Genomic DNA, 11776 nt, shown 5'->3' with positions numbered 1-11776 from the left:
CTGTTGTGGCTTCTGCTATCTTTTATGGCGTGGTCTGCTGGGGCGGCAGCATCTCTGCTGGGGACAAGAAGAGACTGAACAGGGTGATCCGAAGGGCCAGCTCTGTTCTAGGATGCCCTCTGGACCCAGTGGAGGTGGTGAGTGACAGGAGAACGGCGGCTAAGCTGTCATCCCTGTTGGACAACATCTCCCACCCCATGCAGCAGACTGTGACAGCACTGAGCATCTCCCATTCAGTGGGAGAACTGCGGCCACCTCACGGTTGTGGGACGGAGAGCGATTTCGCAGGGTCTTTCCTCCCCACTGCTGTCAGACTCCATAATAAAGACTTTAACTGATCAAGCACACACAATCCATACACATGCAATAATTACTAAGTGCACTAATCCTTTCTGTCATCGTTGTATTTTTTTACTCAAGTTGTATATAGATTTTGTATTTGTATTTATTTTATTCTTATTGTATTATATTTATTTTATTATTCTACTGTATATTAGTATTTTATTCTATTCTGTACAGTTGTGTACTGTATTTATTCTTATTGTATCTCATTTTTGCCTCATAACTTTTGCACTGTCATTCCTGCCTGTGACAAAACAAATTCCCCGTTTGGGGACATAAAGGTTATCTTATCTTATCTTATCTTATCTTAGCTCCCTCCAAAGAGTTTTTAGCCACTTAAAGTAAATTGCACAATAATGATAATAATAACATATTTTTCAATTGGAATTTTATTTACTCAAGAATATCAGACATGTTCTTCTCATAATACATAGATTTCTGACAGATAGGATAGAATGGGTCTCTGACACAGTACTAAGCAAACAGGAGATCTAATAGTTAATAATTAAATAAATAATTAGTTTTGTGCTTAATTTCCAAAAATGTCAACAAATAAAACCCGAAAAGGAGGAAATCTTATTGTAGTTCACAGTTTAACACAAGCGAAACCTTTCAATGTCACATTTCCACCTCCCCAAAAAATTTTCTCAAACATTTTTTTTGTCATGTTTACAATAAACGTTTTCAAAAACATGACAGCAAGTATCAATTAGTTGTGTTCAATTAAAACTTTAATTAGTCCCCTTTCTTGTTCTTTGTGAGTGATCACATCTATTTCCCTTTCATCATCCCCGTCTGCCTCGTTTGGGTTTGACGAGACTTCCTTCAGAGAAGAGAGGCTCCCACCGCGCAGGATGCCTTTACCCCACTGCAGAAGGCTGTTGAGCCCATCACTCACAGAGCCCTGAAGGTGCAAATGCTGTTTGTTCATAGGAGTGCCTCCAGGCTGGTGAATCTCTAGATCTTCAGCACTCATCCTGAAAACATGGAAGATACTTTAAACCCAAAGATGGCAGTGGTTGTGATTTATTTAGGAATGTAAAATCAAGATATTACAACAAACTGTCCAGAATGGAAGTGTTAAATAAATTTTAAGTATAAAAATATACTTACATTTTCAAAATTGTAACTGAAAATTATGATATATTCCCATTATCATTATGCAATATTATCATTATTATTATATTATATTATCATTATCATATGGATTAAAATTTTTATAAAAAATGAAAAAGATTTTTGACAAGCTACAAAAAAAAAAAAGAAAAATCAAGATAATCATAGAAGGGTTGATATATAATTCCAGTTCTACTTATGAACAGAGTTCACAAATATTTACATTTTGAATAAAATACACACACACATATATAACATAACATAACATAACAAGATGAAAGAGGTGGCTTGGGTGAGGGAAGTCTGGGCTTCTCTGCTCAGGCCGCTGCCCCCGCTACCTGAACCCCATAAGGTTCAGGTAGGGTGGATGGATGGATGAATGGATGGATATACTCATATATCTTAAATTCCATCCCTCTCACTTTACCTCATGTCATAAGTGGAGCCTTTGAATGCTGGTCTGAGGCTCTCCGCTGCTGTCGACAGAGTGTAAGGGATGGAGAAGTGTCTCTGCATCCAGTGTTTGTCCTTCACCATTGGAGCCAGATTCTGGTACATGTCGTCCACAGCCAGCATTGACACCTGCGGGAGAAAGAAAGAGATTTAACATCTCATTCTAGGTTTCTAGTAGCCATAATTAGGGGGAATGTCTGAAGGGGAAAACCTGAAAGTTTCTGTCAATCAACTGGTTCGTTTCAAAGTCATCATCATCTTCGCCAAATGGATTTATGATCAGCTCTCCCACCTACAAAACAGAAACAGAAACTGGACAAGCAAACAGTGGGAAAAAAAACTGCATGCGTCAGTGCTTCAGCATGCCTTTCTCCATGCAGCTGTGATATTCAGTAAACATCTCAGTCTACTGTTCCCAACTGATGGGTCAGGGGCCTCCAATTGGTCACGAGATAACTTAGAGGGTTTATGAGTTGAACAAAGAAAGTTCGCATACATAAGCTTGGCGTAGTTGTATTAGTTATTCAAGTAAAACCAAAAGACAATCTTGATAGGAAATCTCTTTTTAGAACAGCAGCAACAAAGAGCTCAGCATCACATCATTGTTATTTTTTTAAACTTTTCAACTGCTGTGAACAACCAATTTATGCTCATAAGGTGTATTTTATGGGCTTATTGGATGTCTTTTTTTTTTTTTAAGTGAAATCATACAAAACCACAATGTTAAAACTGTCACAAAAAATAAAAAGTACATATTTCCCTCTGAAATATGACAAGACTATATTATAGAGCCTGGAATGGAAGTGTGCACTTATACATGATGGTGCTGTGTTACCTTGAGCCAGCCAGTGTAAAAGAAGAACTGCAGCAGGGTAAAAACAGGGACGTACAAGTCCAGTCTGTGGTCCTTGTAACCTTTCTCGGGATTCAGGAATTGTCGGCCAATCACACAGAAGCCAAAAAATGAGTAAACTGCAATAGTTACTACCTACACAGAAAAAAAAACACAATGAGATAGAAAATTAGGGGTTGCTAAGTACAGTTGTGTCTCAGGAGGTAGAATCATCTGGTAATTTATATGAAATTGATGAAATCTGACAAGCACATATGTTGTTGAAAAGAAACAGCAGAAAGGTTTTGTCATGTAAAAAAAACACATTTTATGTAATGATCTAGGCAAAAAACCTGAACTGGTCATGAGTTAAAGAAGCATATCCATGTGCACCACTAATATGACTCTGGACAACAACAACATTACATGCTAATGGTTGGTTTAATCTATAAAAAAATCTAAAAAGAATCCAAGTTTTATTTGATAATTCCTTAATATGTTCTAGATATAAAAATCTTTGAATGTATTTAGTTATGAATCAAGTCTATAGTGATGTACAGCACTTAAATGAATGGCTCATATTTCATTGGCTGATCGTACCTGAGTGTAGACCAGAGGGATGCTTATCCAGTCGTAGTGGAACAGCAGGCTGCACTTTGCTCTGTAGTTATTGAGTTCCTGCAGATGTAGTACAGCAGTGGAGTTTACGCACACTTTAGAGCCATAGATTATTTGTAAGTCATAGAAAATGTGTAGGGTCTGCTCTTGTTGCATTCTTTAGTAAACTCCTCACATCCATCAGCAGCCTCAGAGCTATGTCGTCCCTCACTCGGCCCTCCTCTCTCGCTCTGGACGCCAGGTTTGAAAACCACGTCAGAGGCATCCAGTACTTGTTGAAGTCAGAGTGCAGTGACTCAAACTTTTTCAGCTCCTCCAAGGTCATAAATCCTGCCCACGTATTAGACACACTTAGTTAACATGATATATGAAACCATTAAATTACTGACAGCAATTAAAGTGACTGCAATAAACTGAACTGCATAACACTGAAATGTTAGTATTAGGATTTCATTCCCTTTAAAGTACAATGAAGTAAACATGTTTGAGTTTTGGTCTGTTAGTTAAACTAAACAAGACTGAGAATCATGATGGCTGTTCTTTTTTTCCACTTTTTCCCCCGTTGTAACTGAAAAAATACTTGTATCCCAAAAGCCCAACTGCCTAACTCAATCTTAATCACACATTTTTACTAAATGGACAAACTCCTTATCCCTGTGAGGTGTACAGTGGTATATTGTGACCTATAAAAACAATTCTCTTGGCTGAACTCTTCCCTGTTTTAGTGCTAAAAATATATATTTCTGTGTGTTTATAAGTATTTGATGTGTAAAAAAAACTTATTTCAGCATTATTTTGTAACTTATAACTAAGATTTGGTGAAGTAAAAAGATGCCTGTGAGAAGTACAAAAGGAAGAAGTCTTGAGTAATGAGCCCTTTATTTTTTTCCTCAGTATTGTCTATATTGGAAGCACTCTGTCTTTCTTACTGGTACATTCAGCAATTATTATATGTCTGAATATGGTGCAAAAGGTACATTTGAGATTTTTAAAATTAACTCGACTTTTGATTAAGAACTGTTGCTCTCACCAGCCTCCACAATGTGGTCCAAAGTTGGGAACCGCTTGTGAACTCTTGTGCTAATGGAGCGGAGAATAAGGACTGAAGATAAATTGGCATATCTCATGAGGGTTCGTCTCAGCAGACGGCCCTTCTCATCAGTCCCGTGGACGTTCCCAGACACCACCATCATCAGGTTGTCAGGCAGTGGGAAGCTGGTGTACTGACCCCACCACCTATTAAAGGCCAAGGTCACATAGAAACCTAGAATAAAACAAAAAAAAAGAGAGAAAGTTCATGCATATGATTTTTTTTTTTAGTTCTTTAACTGCTGTATGATTCATTCTTACCAAGCACAAACAAAACAGGGATGTAGTTGGTGTTGGTGAACTGATCACAGTAAAGGGCGATACGCTCAAACAGATCCTGCTGCCTCCGTGTGAGGAGAAACCTGTGGAGCAAATTAAAATTGTCACTGCGAGACAAACAAGCAAAGCTAGGTAAGAGTAAGAGCGGTATGAAAATGTGAATTTACCTGTAAAACAAACTGAAAAACAAATAAACACTACAAAACACCAGTAACTCCTTGTAGAGCAGCCTGTAGATGCTTCCCTTCCACCTGAACAGGAGCCTGGAAAAGCCAGCAAACCTGGCATTGGCCACCTCAAGACTGTAGGAAACTGTCATGTTTAAGCACCAAATCCCTGAAAAGCATTAAAAGGCATTTAAATGTATGTTTAATAATTACATATACATAAAAGACTTTTTAAGACCTGTCCTACCTCCACCTGTGCTGAATCCTGTTGTCCTGAGAAAAAAGTTTCTTCCTCTGGGCCTGAATTTAAAGCTCTCTGTGGCGCTGTCATAAATTAACACCTTAGTTTTATTACTTGGGAACCTGCAGCCTAAGTGAAACACACCTACAGTTACAGACTGCATGAAACATCTCTTTTTAAGCTCACATAACTGGTTTGAGTGATCAGCAATCAAGTTATTATTCAGTAAAACTTTCCAGTAAAAGTTATAATCTATAAGGTTCTCAGTCAACACAAAAGTGTTAATAATTATTGTGTTAATTCCTCCTGTTAGTGCTGAGCTGACTTAAATATTTTTAAAAAGTTAAATTATTCTTACAGCTGTCATTTATTCTAAAAAAAAAAGAAAAAAAGAAAAATAATAATTAATGATACGCAAAAGCAAAAAACAAAACAAAAGACAAAAAAAATCTAGTGTTGTATCACATTAAGCAAACAGAAACACTAAATTATTACATGTCAGAGGCAGTTGGGCTTAAAAAAGATCATTTTATTTATATACAAATTATACATATACCTGTATAGGGCAGCAAGGTGTCATGGTGTTTAGCACTGTTAGCTCACAACAAGAAAGTCTGAATCCAGCATCTGTCCGAGGCCTTTCTATGTGGAGTTTGCAAGTCCAAAAACGTGGAGTTAGTGGGTTAGGTTAACTGGTGACTCTAAATGGCCCATAGGTGTGACTTTGAGTGTGAATGGTTGTCTGTCTCTCTGCGTTAGCCCTGTGACAGACGGATGACCTGTCCAGGGTGTACCCCGCCTCTCACCCCGTGCCAGCTCCAGTCCCCCCATGACCCTGAAGTGGAGAAGTGAAAGAGGATAGATGGATGGATAATCTATATAAATTTAGATTTTTAATGAAACTTGTACGCAAACAATTGGACTGCAGCTTCTTCTAAACTATGTATGATTTATCACACTCAGGAATGCATTTTTTTATAAGAGCAGACTTTATAATAATCGTGTATAATGTTACATAATGACGTCATTACAGCTCATATTGGATTGTAATCTCTGCAGGGCAATAGCTCTTTATATGACTTCTAAATATTTAGAACTGAGGATTTATTTTATGATCAAGACTGCCATCTGTTTTATAAATGTATCCATTTTATGTGCTTATTTGAGAGGATTATATCAGCTGTGTCAGTTTTACTGTTTGATGATGTATTTATTACTGTTATTGACTTGCTTCGTCTAGTTAACCGTAAAGCTGAATTATGCTTTAAAAAACTTGCATGTTAAATTTTAACATGCAAAAATTTAACATGCAAATGTTGTTGCACAATTGCACAAATCTGCTGGTGTTTTTTAATCATTTGTTCTTATTTCCACCTATGTTTCACATATGGCTACTATCATACTCTACAATTACATATGCACATAGAAACCTGTACTTTCTTGGGTTTTTGGGCTTTGTCACTTATGACTTTCTCCTCATAAAATGTGTTGACTTTGTCTTATGTAACAATAACAAATTACACATAATAAAAAATGTGGCTTTTTAAGCTATATGTAATACTATTCTGACTGCTGTATGTGCCTTTTCTTTTCAAATAAGGTTTACTTACATATGTAAAGTAGAAAGCAATATTTAAGTGAAAATGCACTGCACACTTTTTCTGTCGACATGCCTTTTTCTGATGTAACACAAATAAGTACTTTGGACCTGCTATCTCAGCATCCTGCCACAGAAAATCAAACAGAGCGCATACAGATTGATTGCTCAGCAGAGGCCGCTAGGTGCGTAGACTGTGTTATTTACTGGTGACTGTGATAGCAGCAGTCTAAACATCAGAGCTGTCAGAGGTGTCCATCCCTCCAGTCTCCGTCCTTTGTAACTGGTTGCTGTGCTTAGCTCACTTGTTTGTTTTTCACATAGTTACAGCTCCTCACTGTAAATCAGACTCTTCTTTTCCAGCCCTGCTTTGGACACTGGTTCTGTTTGCTCACCTCTGAGTGGACATTTATGAGGCCATGTATCCTCCACTGGAGCCTGGATCAGCAATCACTGTGGACTTCCCCATTCCCAGCCTGAATCCGAGTCTCACAGTGTTTACATTTTTATTTGCACTGATTTTTGTTTTACTAGGAGATTTTTAAAATATATATATATCCACGCTAAAAATGAACTAATCTCAATTCCTGACACTAGGTGGCATTATTGTAATGTGCAGCATGGCTCTGAGCCTCAGCCCTTAGGCCTGTATTTACTTCATAAACAGAGACACCCAGAGGCTCCTTTATTGACAGAAAACAATCAAAGGAACATCTGACATATTTAACACTTTGTTTGCATTTTATGTCAAAACTCTCTCTTTATTACTGGTTCCAGAAATCTTAAAAGTCTTGCTTTTTACTTTGCTTCCCTCGTGAGTATCAAACTGACACACAATGGTTCGTCTGTGATCTTGATCTATAGATGAAACACACGCCCAGATTAGCATCCATGGATACTCGGACAACTGTTTCAGCCTAGTCATTTCCTGCCTTTGGCTACTGATTGTGGCTAAGATCTCTGAGAATGGCACTTCCATGCTGATCATTTTGGTAACCCAATGCTGTAATTACAACTTCCCACGGTGAGTGAAATTAGAGCTCAAAAGAGGGATTTCAGGTAGCTGGGGTCAGCCTGGGTCATTGCCAGGGCAGAAAGGGGAACAGAAAAAGATTAGGAGTCTGTTTTCAGAGATACTGAACACAAATACTTAAAGACAAGCTTTTATTTCTCTGTCAACAATATTAAAGTGTATACACAATCAACATAGTGCATCTTCCTGTATAAATGTGGTTAAAAAAATCAGTGCTTTTATTACATACAGTATTGCCATTTTACATCTGAATGATTACTAATGATTCAGCGATACTGAAGACGTTACGGGGTGTCAAATATGTAGCTAATGGCACAAAATCTGTCTGCAGCATTTGCAAAGTGTTAACATTACAGAGAATCAGGACACAATTTTGTCTCAGGCGGATATCTGACTTATTGTCAATTTTACAGCATTTTTACTGAAAAAACAACAACGTTACACTTAGCCTGTCACCACAAAAACAAGCCAACGTAGTTTGTTTTTCTTTCCTTTACAACAGTAGCCTTTCTTAATGACAGTAGACTGACTAATTATAAAAAACAAACAAACAACAAAAAATCCCAAGCCTTGACTTATATTTGACACTTTTAAGACATCTCAGGCTGTTTATCAACTGTTTTATGAATTGATAGTTTATTAGTTTTCTTTTTTTTTTTTTAAATCTTTGTTCAAAGACAATAAAACATATACAATGATTTTGCTGGTCCGGACTTAAGATTAAACTAGCCTACATAGCCTATTAACTAAGATGTCTAAAAGGCTTTTTAGGCTAACAAACAGTTTGTCAAACAAAGCTCGTTTATGTTAAAATGAAGGAGGGTTATAAAGTTTGATTACTTTTTTAAATATTTGGATTCCATGTATCCTATTATTTAATTTTGGCAATTTTAATTTCCCAGCAGGACTAAATTTAATCAAATTCAAATATATTTAGTCTAAATGTTACGGCCCTAGCAGGGCCTCCTCCTGAAGGTGTGGGCGTGTCCCACCACCTCTTCTGCCTGAGGTGCCACACTTCCCTTTTGTGCAGCTGACTCTCGTCAGTAATCAAGGAGATTTAAGCCCAGGGAAAGGTGTGCTCTGGGCCAGAGTGCCATTAGTGTGGTTATAGCTTGTGAGCTGAGTGTTTGTAGCTAGTGAGCTGTGTTTTTGGTGGTTTTCAGCTAGTGAGCTTCATGTCCGTATTTGCAGTTAGTGAGCTGCTCTTTCTTTTTGGCTTACGTTTTACTTTATTGACCAACGCCTGAGTTTTGTTTGTTTTCTTAAATGGTGATAGCGGCTTGTCCGTCTCTTTTAGTTGAGCTACTTTAATAAAACTCTTTAATTTAACCCTCATGCCTTCTTGTCTCCTTTTTCTGACCCGGACACTTTTTGTTACTTCCCCCTCACCGCCTAGACCCCTCAGGGGAACGTAACACTAAAAAAAAAGTGTGCTTATTGAAATGTATTTGACACTTAGCAATAGCACAACACAAATGTCCAGTAATTTAGAATGTAATTTTAGAAACATGTAAACCTTTGGACTTGTAGGTATTTATACAGTCAAAAGTATAGTTAAAGTAGTGAAGTTTGAAAGTTGGCGCTTTTTTATGCCTCTCCCAAAATTTCAAAAGTTAGCATGTTTGCTAACTAGCAAGAAAATTAACCAAATATATGATTAATTTACAACTTTAGAATGTGGGTTTACAGGTTACAATAAAAAAAAAAGGTTAATAGTACATTCACCGTAGCTTTCTACTGTTTTTAAATGCTAATCCTGAATGTTATCAGTGTGGTTTAGCTAAAGTTATCTTATATATATCAAGCTTTGGCTAAACTTTAAACAAAACAAAACTGGAGAGACCACATCATAAGAGACTACTTCATTCATTCTAAATTAAAAACACACTGTTTCATATATGAGGTAATACGAGGTAAGGTTTACTTATTGCTAACTTTACATGTAGCCTTAGCCTCACTCTTTTTATGCATTTTTTGTATACACCATACACATTTTTTTTTACATTAGTCATTTCAATTAATATTGTGAAACCATAGACAATATTTTATTTTTACCAGTTCATGAAGTAAGTTTATTATTAGCTAAAATTCATTTGAATCTCAATGTTGCTTCAATGTAATTTGCAAAATAGTCAAAACAAATGTGTTTTTTTTAATATACAAGGACACATAAGAACGACAGTAAGTTAAAAAAAAAAAACTAAAAAAAATGTTTATTAATTGAATCTAAATTATAGAATTTGATTTAAACTTTTAAAATGTGGTGAAATTCAGCAAAAGTCTCTGTCACACAGGCTTAGGTGACTTAGGAGCTGTACCAAAAACCTCCTTGTGATTGCTTTGGCTACTAGCAGGTTGCTAAAGTTTGCACTGAAGACAGACTTCACTGCAAACCCTTGCTATCCAACTACCAGTTGTTAGTGAAGATTGAAGAAGCGTAACGTAAAATAGGAACTGGAGAATGTTCATCTTCACGGAAAAAGTGTGTCATACGACTGAAACTAACAGGCTTGAACACACAAAACTTCACTTTGAAAGCAAAATGTCTCAGTTTCCAGTTTCCGTTGCACTCTTCACAGTTCTACAACACTTAGTGAGGAGTTGGCGAATGTTTGCAGACAAGTTAGAATGTTCCATGCAAACTACAGACAATCACAGCAATCTGTTGGCAATCAAAGTAATCACAGAGGTTTTTGGTGCAGCACTATATACCGCTGTCTGATTAATTTTATCCAACAACACCCAGGAAGCACTTGCCAACTATTCAGGAAGAAAATGTTTTTCCTTAGCAACCTCTTGCTAGGTCCCCAACCAGTCTCCAGGGCTGTGTGACTAGAGCTTAGACTCCAGGAAATGTTTTGTCTTTAGTGGTGGGGATAAAGACAAGACATTCATGTAACAGAGTACAACCTGACTCTAACAATATGCTAACTTGTATATAATTTTTGCATGTTTGGCCAGATGAAGGTACCGAAACTACTTGGTTAGTTTTAGGAAAAGACTGTGGATTGGGTTAAAATACTACATTTACGACTATCACAGGATAAATGAGGCAAATTGTGTCCATATTTACAAACAAGCAGATCACATTTCATGGCTATTTCACAAATTGTGAAATTAAATTTTGTCAGCAGGTTATTCAGTCAGAAATAAAGTCCAGTACATAACTGCTGCCAATGTAAACCTATGACAAAAATATAAAGCTTGACAGGCACTGAAATAATAACCAGAGAATAACATCTAAAATGCACAGAACTGTACATCAGTGGCATGTAGCTGTATGTCCCTTTTGCATTAACAAGCTGTTTTGTGCATCAACTGTCTTTGCATTTGTCTTTTGACCGAAGAGCACTTGGCAACCTTACAATGTTGATATATAAAGCTTAAACGGAAAATATGTGAAAACTCATCTGGAAAATACAGATCAGTTTTTTTCAATTGCAGGAAGTTCCACACCCTTTGCTGCACCCTCAGTATTTCACTGAACAAAAAAACCAATTAGTCTGCGAAACCAGCAAGTGTGAGAGCGAGACATCCGTCTGTTTTCCACATCTTTGATAAGGATCGAGTGTCCTACACTGTCACAATAACCCTGCTGAGCACTGTTTTCTTTCGTGCAGGTCTCAGCTCCACTTTACCGAACAAGCACTGCTTAGATTTGTATCTTAAACCAGCATTTAGGCCCAACCGCCATGGCCTTTTTCAAACTCTGCACATTTCAGTGTGTGACGCAAAGCAAGCGTCGTCATCTTGTCTGTCCTTTTATCCTCCCTTAACAATGAAAGACACATAAAATTAGATTTGTCATCTTAGCTTTACATTCTACATTTAGCTCTAAATTAACTACGAACATAGCGGTGGGATTAGTCATTGTTCAGCACCTATATTTCTGGTTGTGCCGCTTAATCAGGAATCCTCTTGTGTTCGGTACAACAAGTCGAACAGGAATGGCCGGAACAACGACAGTTGTGTGAGGTAAAGAAAAAGTAGACACAAAAGGCTGCTG

General features: G+C 37.2%; 1 protein-coding gene across 1 annotated transcript; it reads right to left on the bottom strand.

Annotated features, from left to right (window-relative positions):
• Positions 1 to 1881: 1881 nt before the first annotated feature.
• On the bottom strand, positions 1882 to 5194 carry best4 (bestrophin 4). The gene is made up of 8 exons (XM_040015301.1): positions 4897 to 5194; positions 4712 to 4812; positions 4392 to 4625; positions 3537 to 3691; positions 3344 to 3421; positions 2747 to 2899; positions 2123 to 2203; positions 1882 to 2040 (listed from the first exon to the last, which is right to left on the bottom strand). Exons 1-8 carry the CDS (start codon positions 5046 to 5048, stop codon positions 1882 to 1884), a joined length of 1113 nt encoding a protein of 370 aa, XP_039871235.1. The 5' UTR covers positions 5049 to 5194.
• Between the last annotated feature and the right edge of the window lie 6582 nt (positions 5195 to 11776).

This window comes from Simochromis diagramma, unplaced genomic scaffold (assembly GCF_900408965.1).
Source record: "Simochromis diagramma unplaced genomic scaffold, fSimDia1.1 OVJJ01000205.1, whole genome shotgun sequence".
In the NCBI taxonomy this organism is placed as follows: Eukaryota; Metazoa; Chordata; class Actinopteri; order Cichliformes; family Cichlidae; genus Simochromis; species Simochromis diagramma.
This window is presented reverse-complemented; position numbering and strand designations above follow the sequence as displayed.

Bases quoted from the DNA above. Each gene is read 5' to 3' on its own strand.
- best4 (XM_040015301.1), bottom strand. From the start codon at position 5,048: ATGACAGTTTCCTACAGTCTTGAGGTGGCCAATGCCAGGTTTGCTGGC. The intron at 4,813-4,896 runs GTAAATTCACAT...TTTGCTCCACAG, and splicing joins TTTTTCAGTTTGTTTTACAG to GTTTCTCCTCACACGGAGGC. The intron at 2,204-2,746 runs GTAACACAGCAC...TCTGTTTTGTAG, and splicing joins TTTACACTGGCTGGCTCAAG to GTGGGAGAGCTGATCATAAA.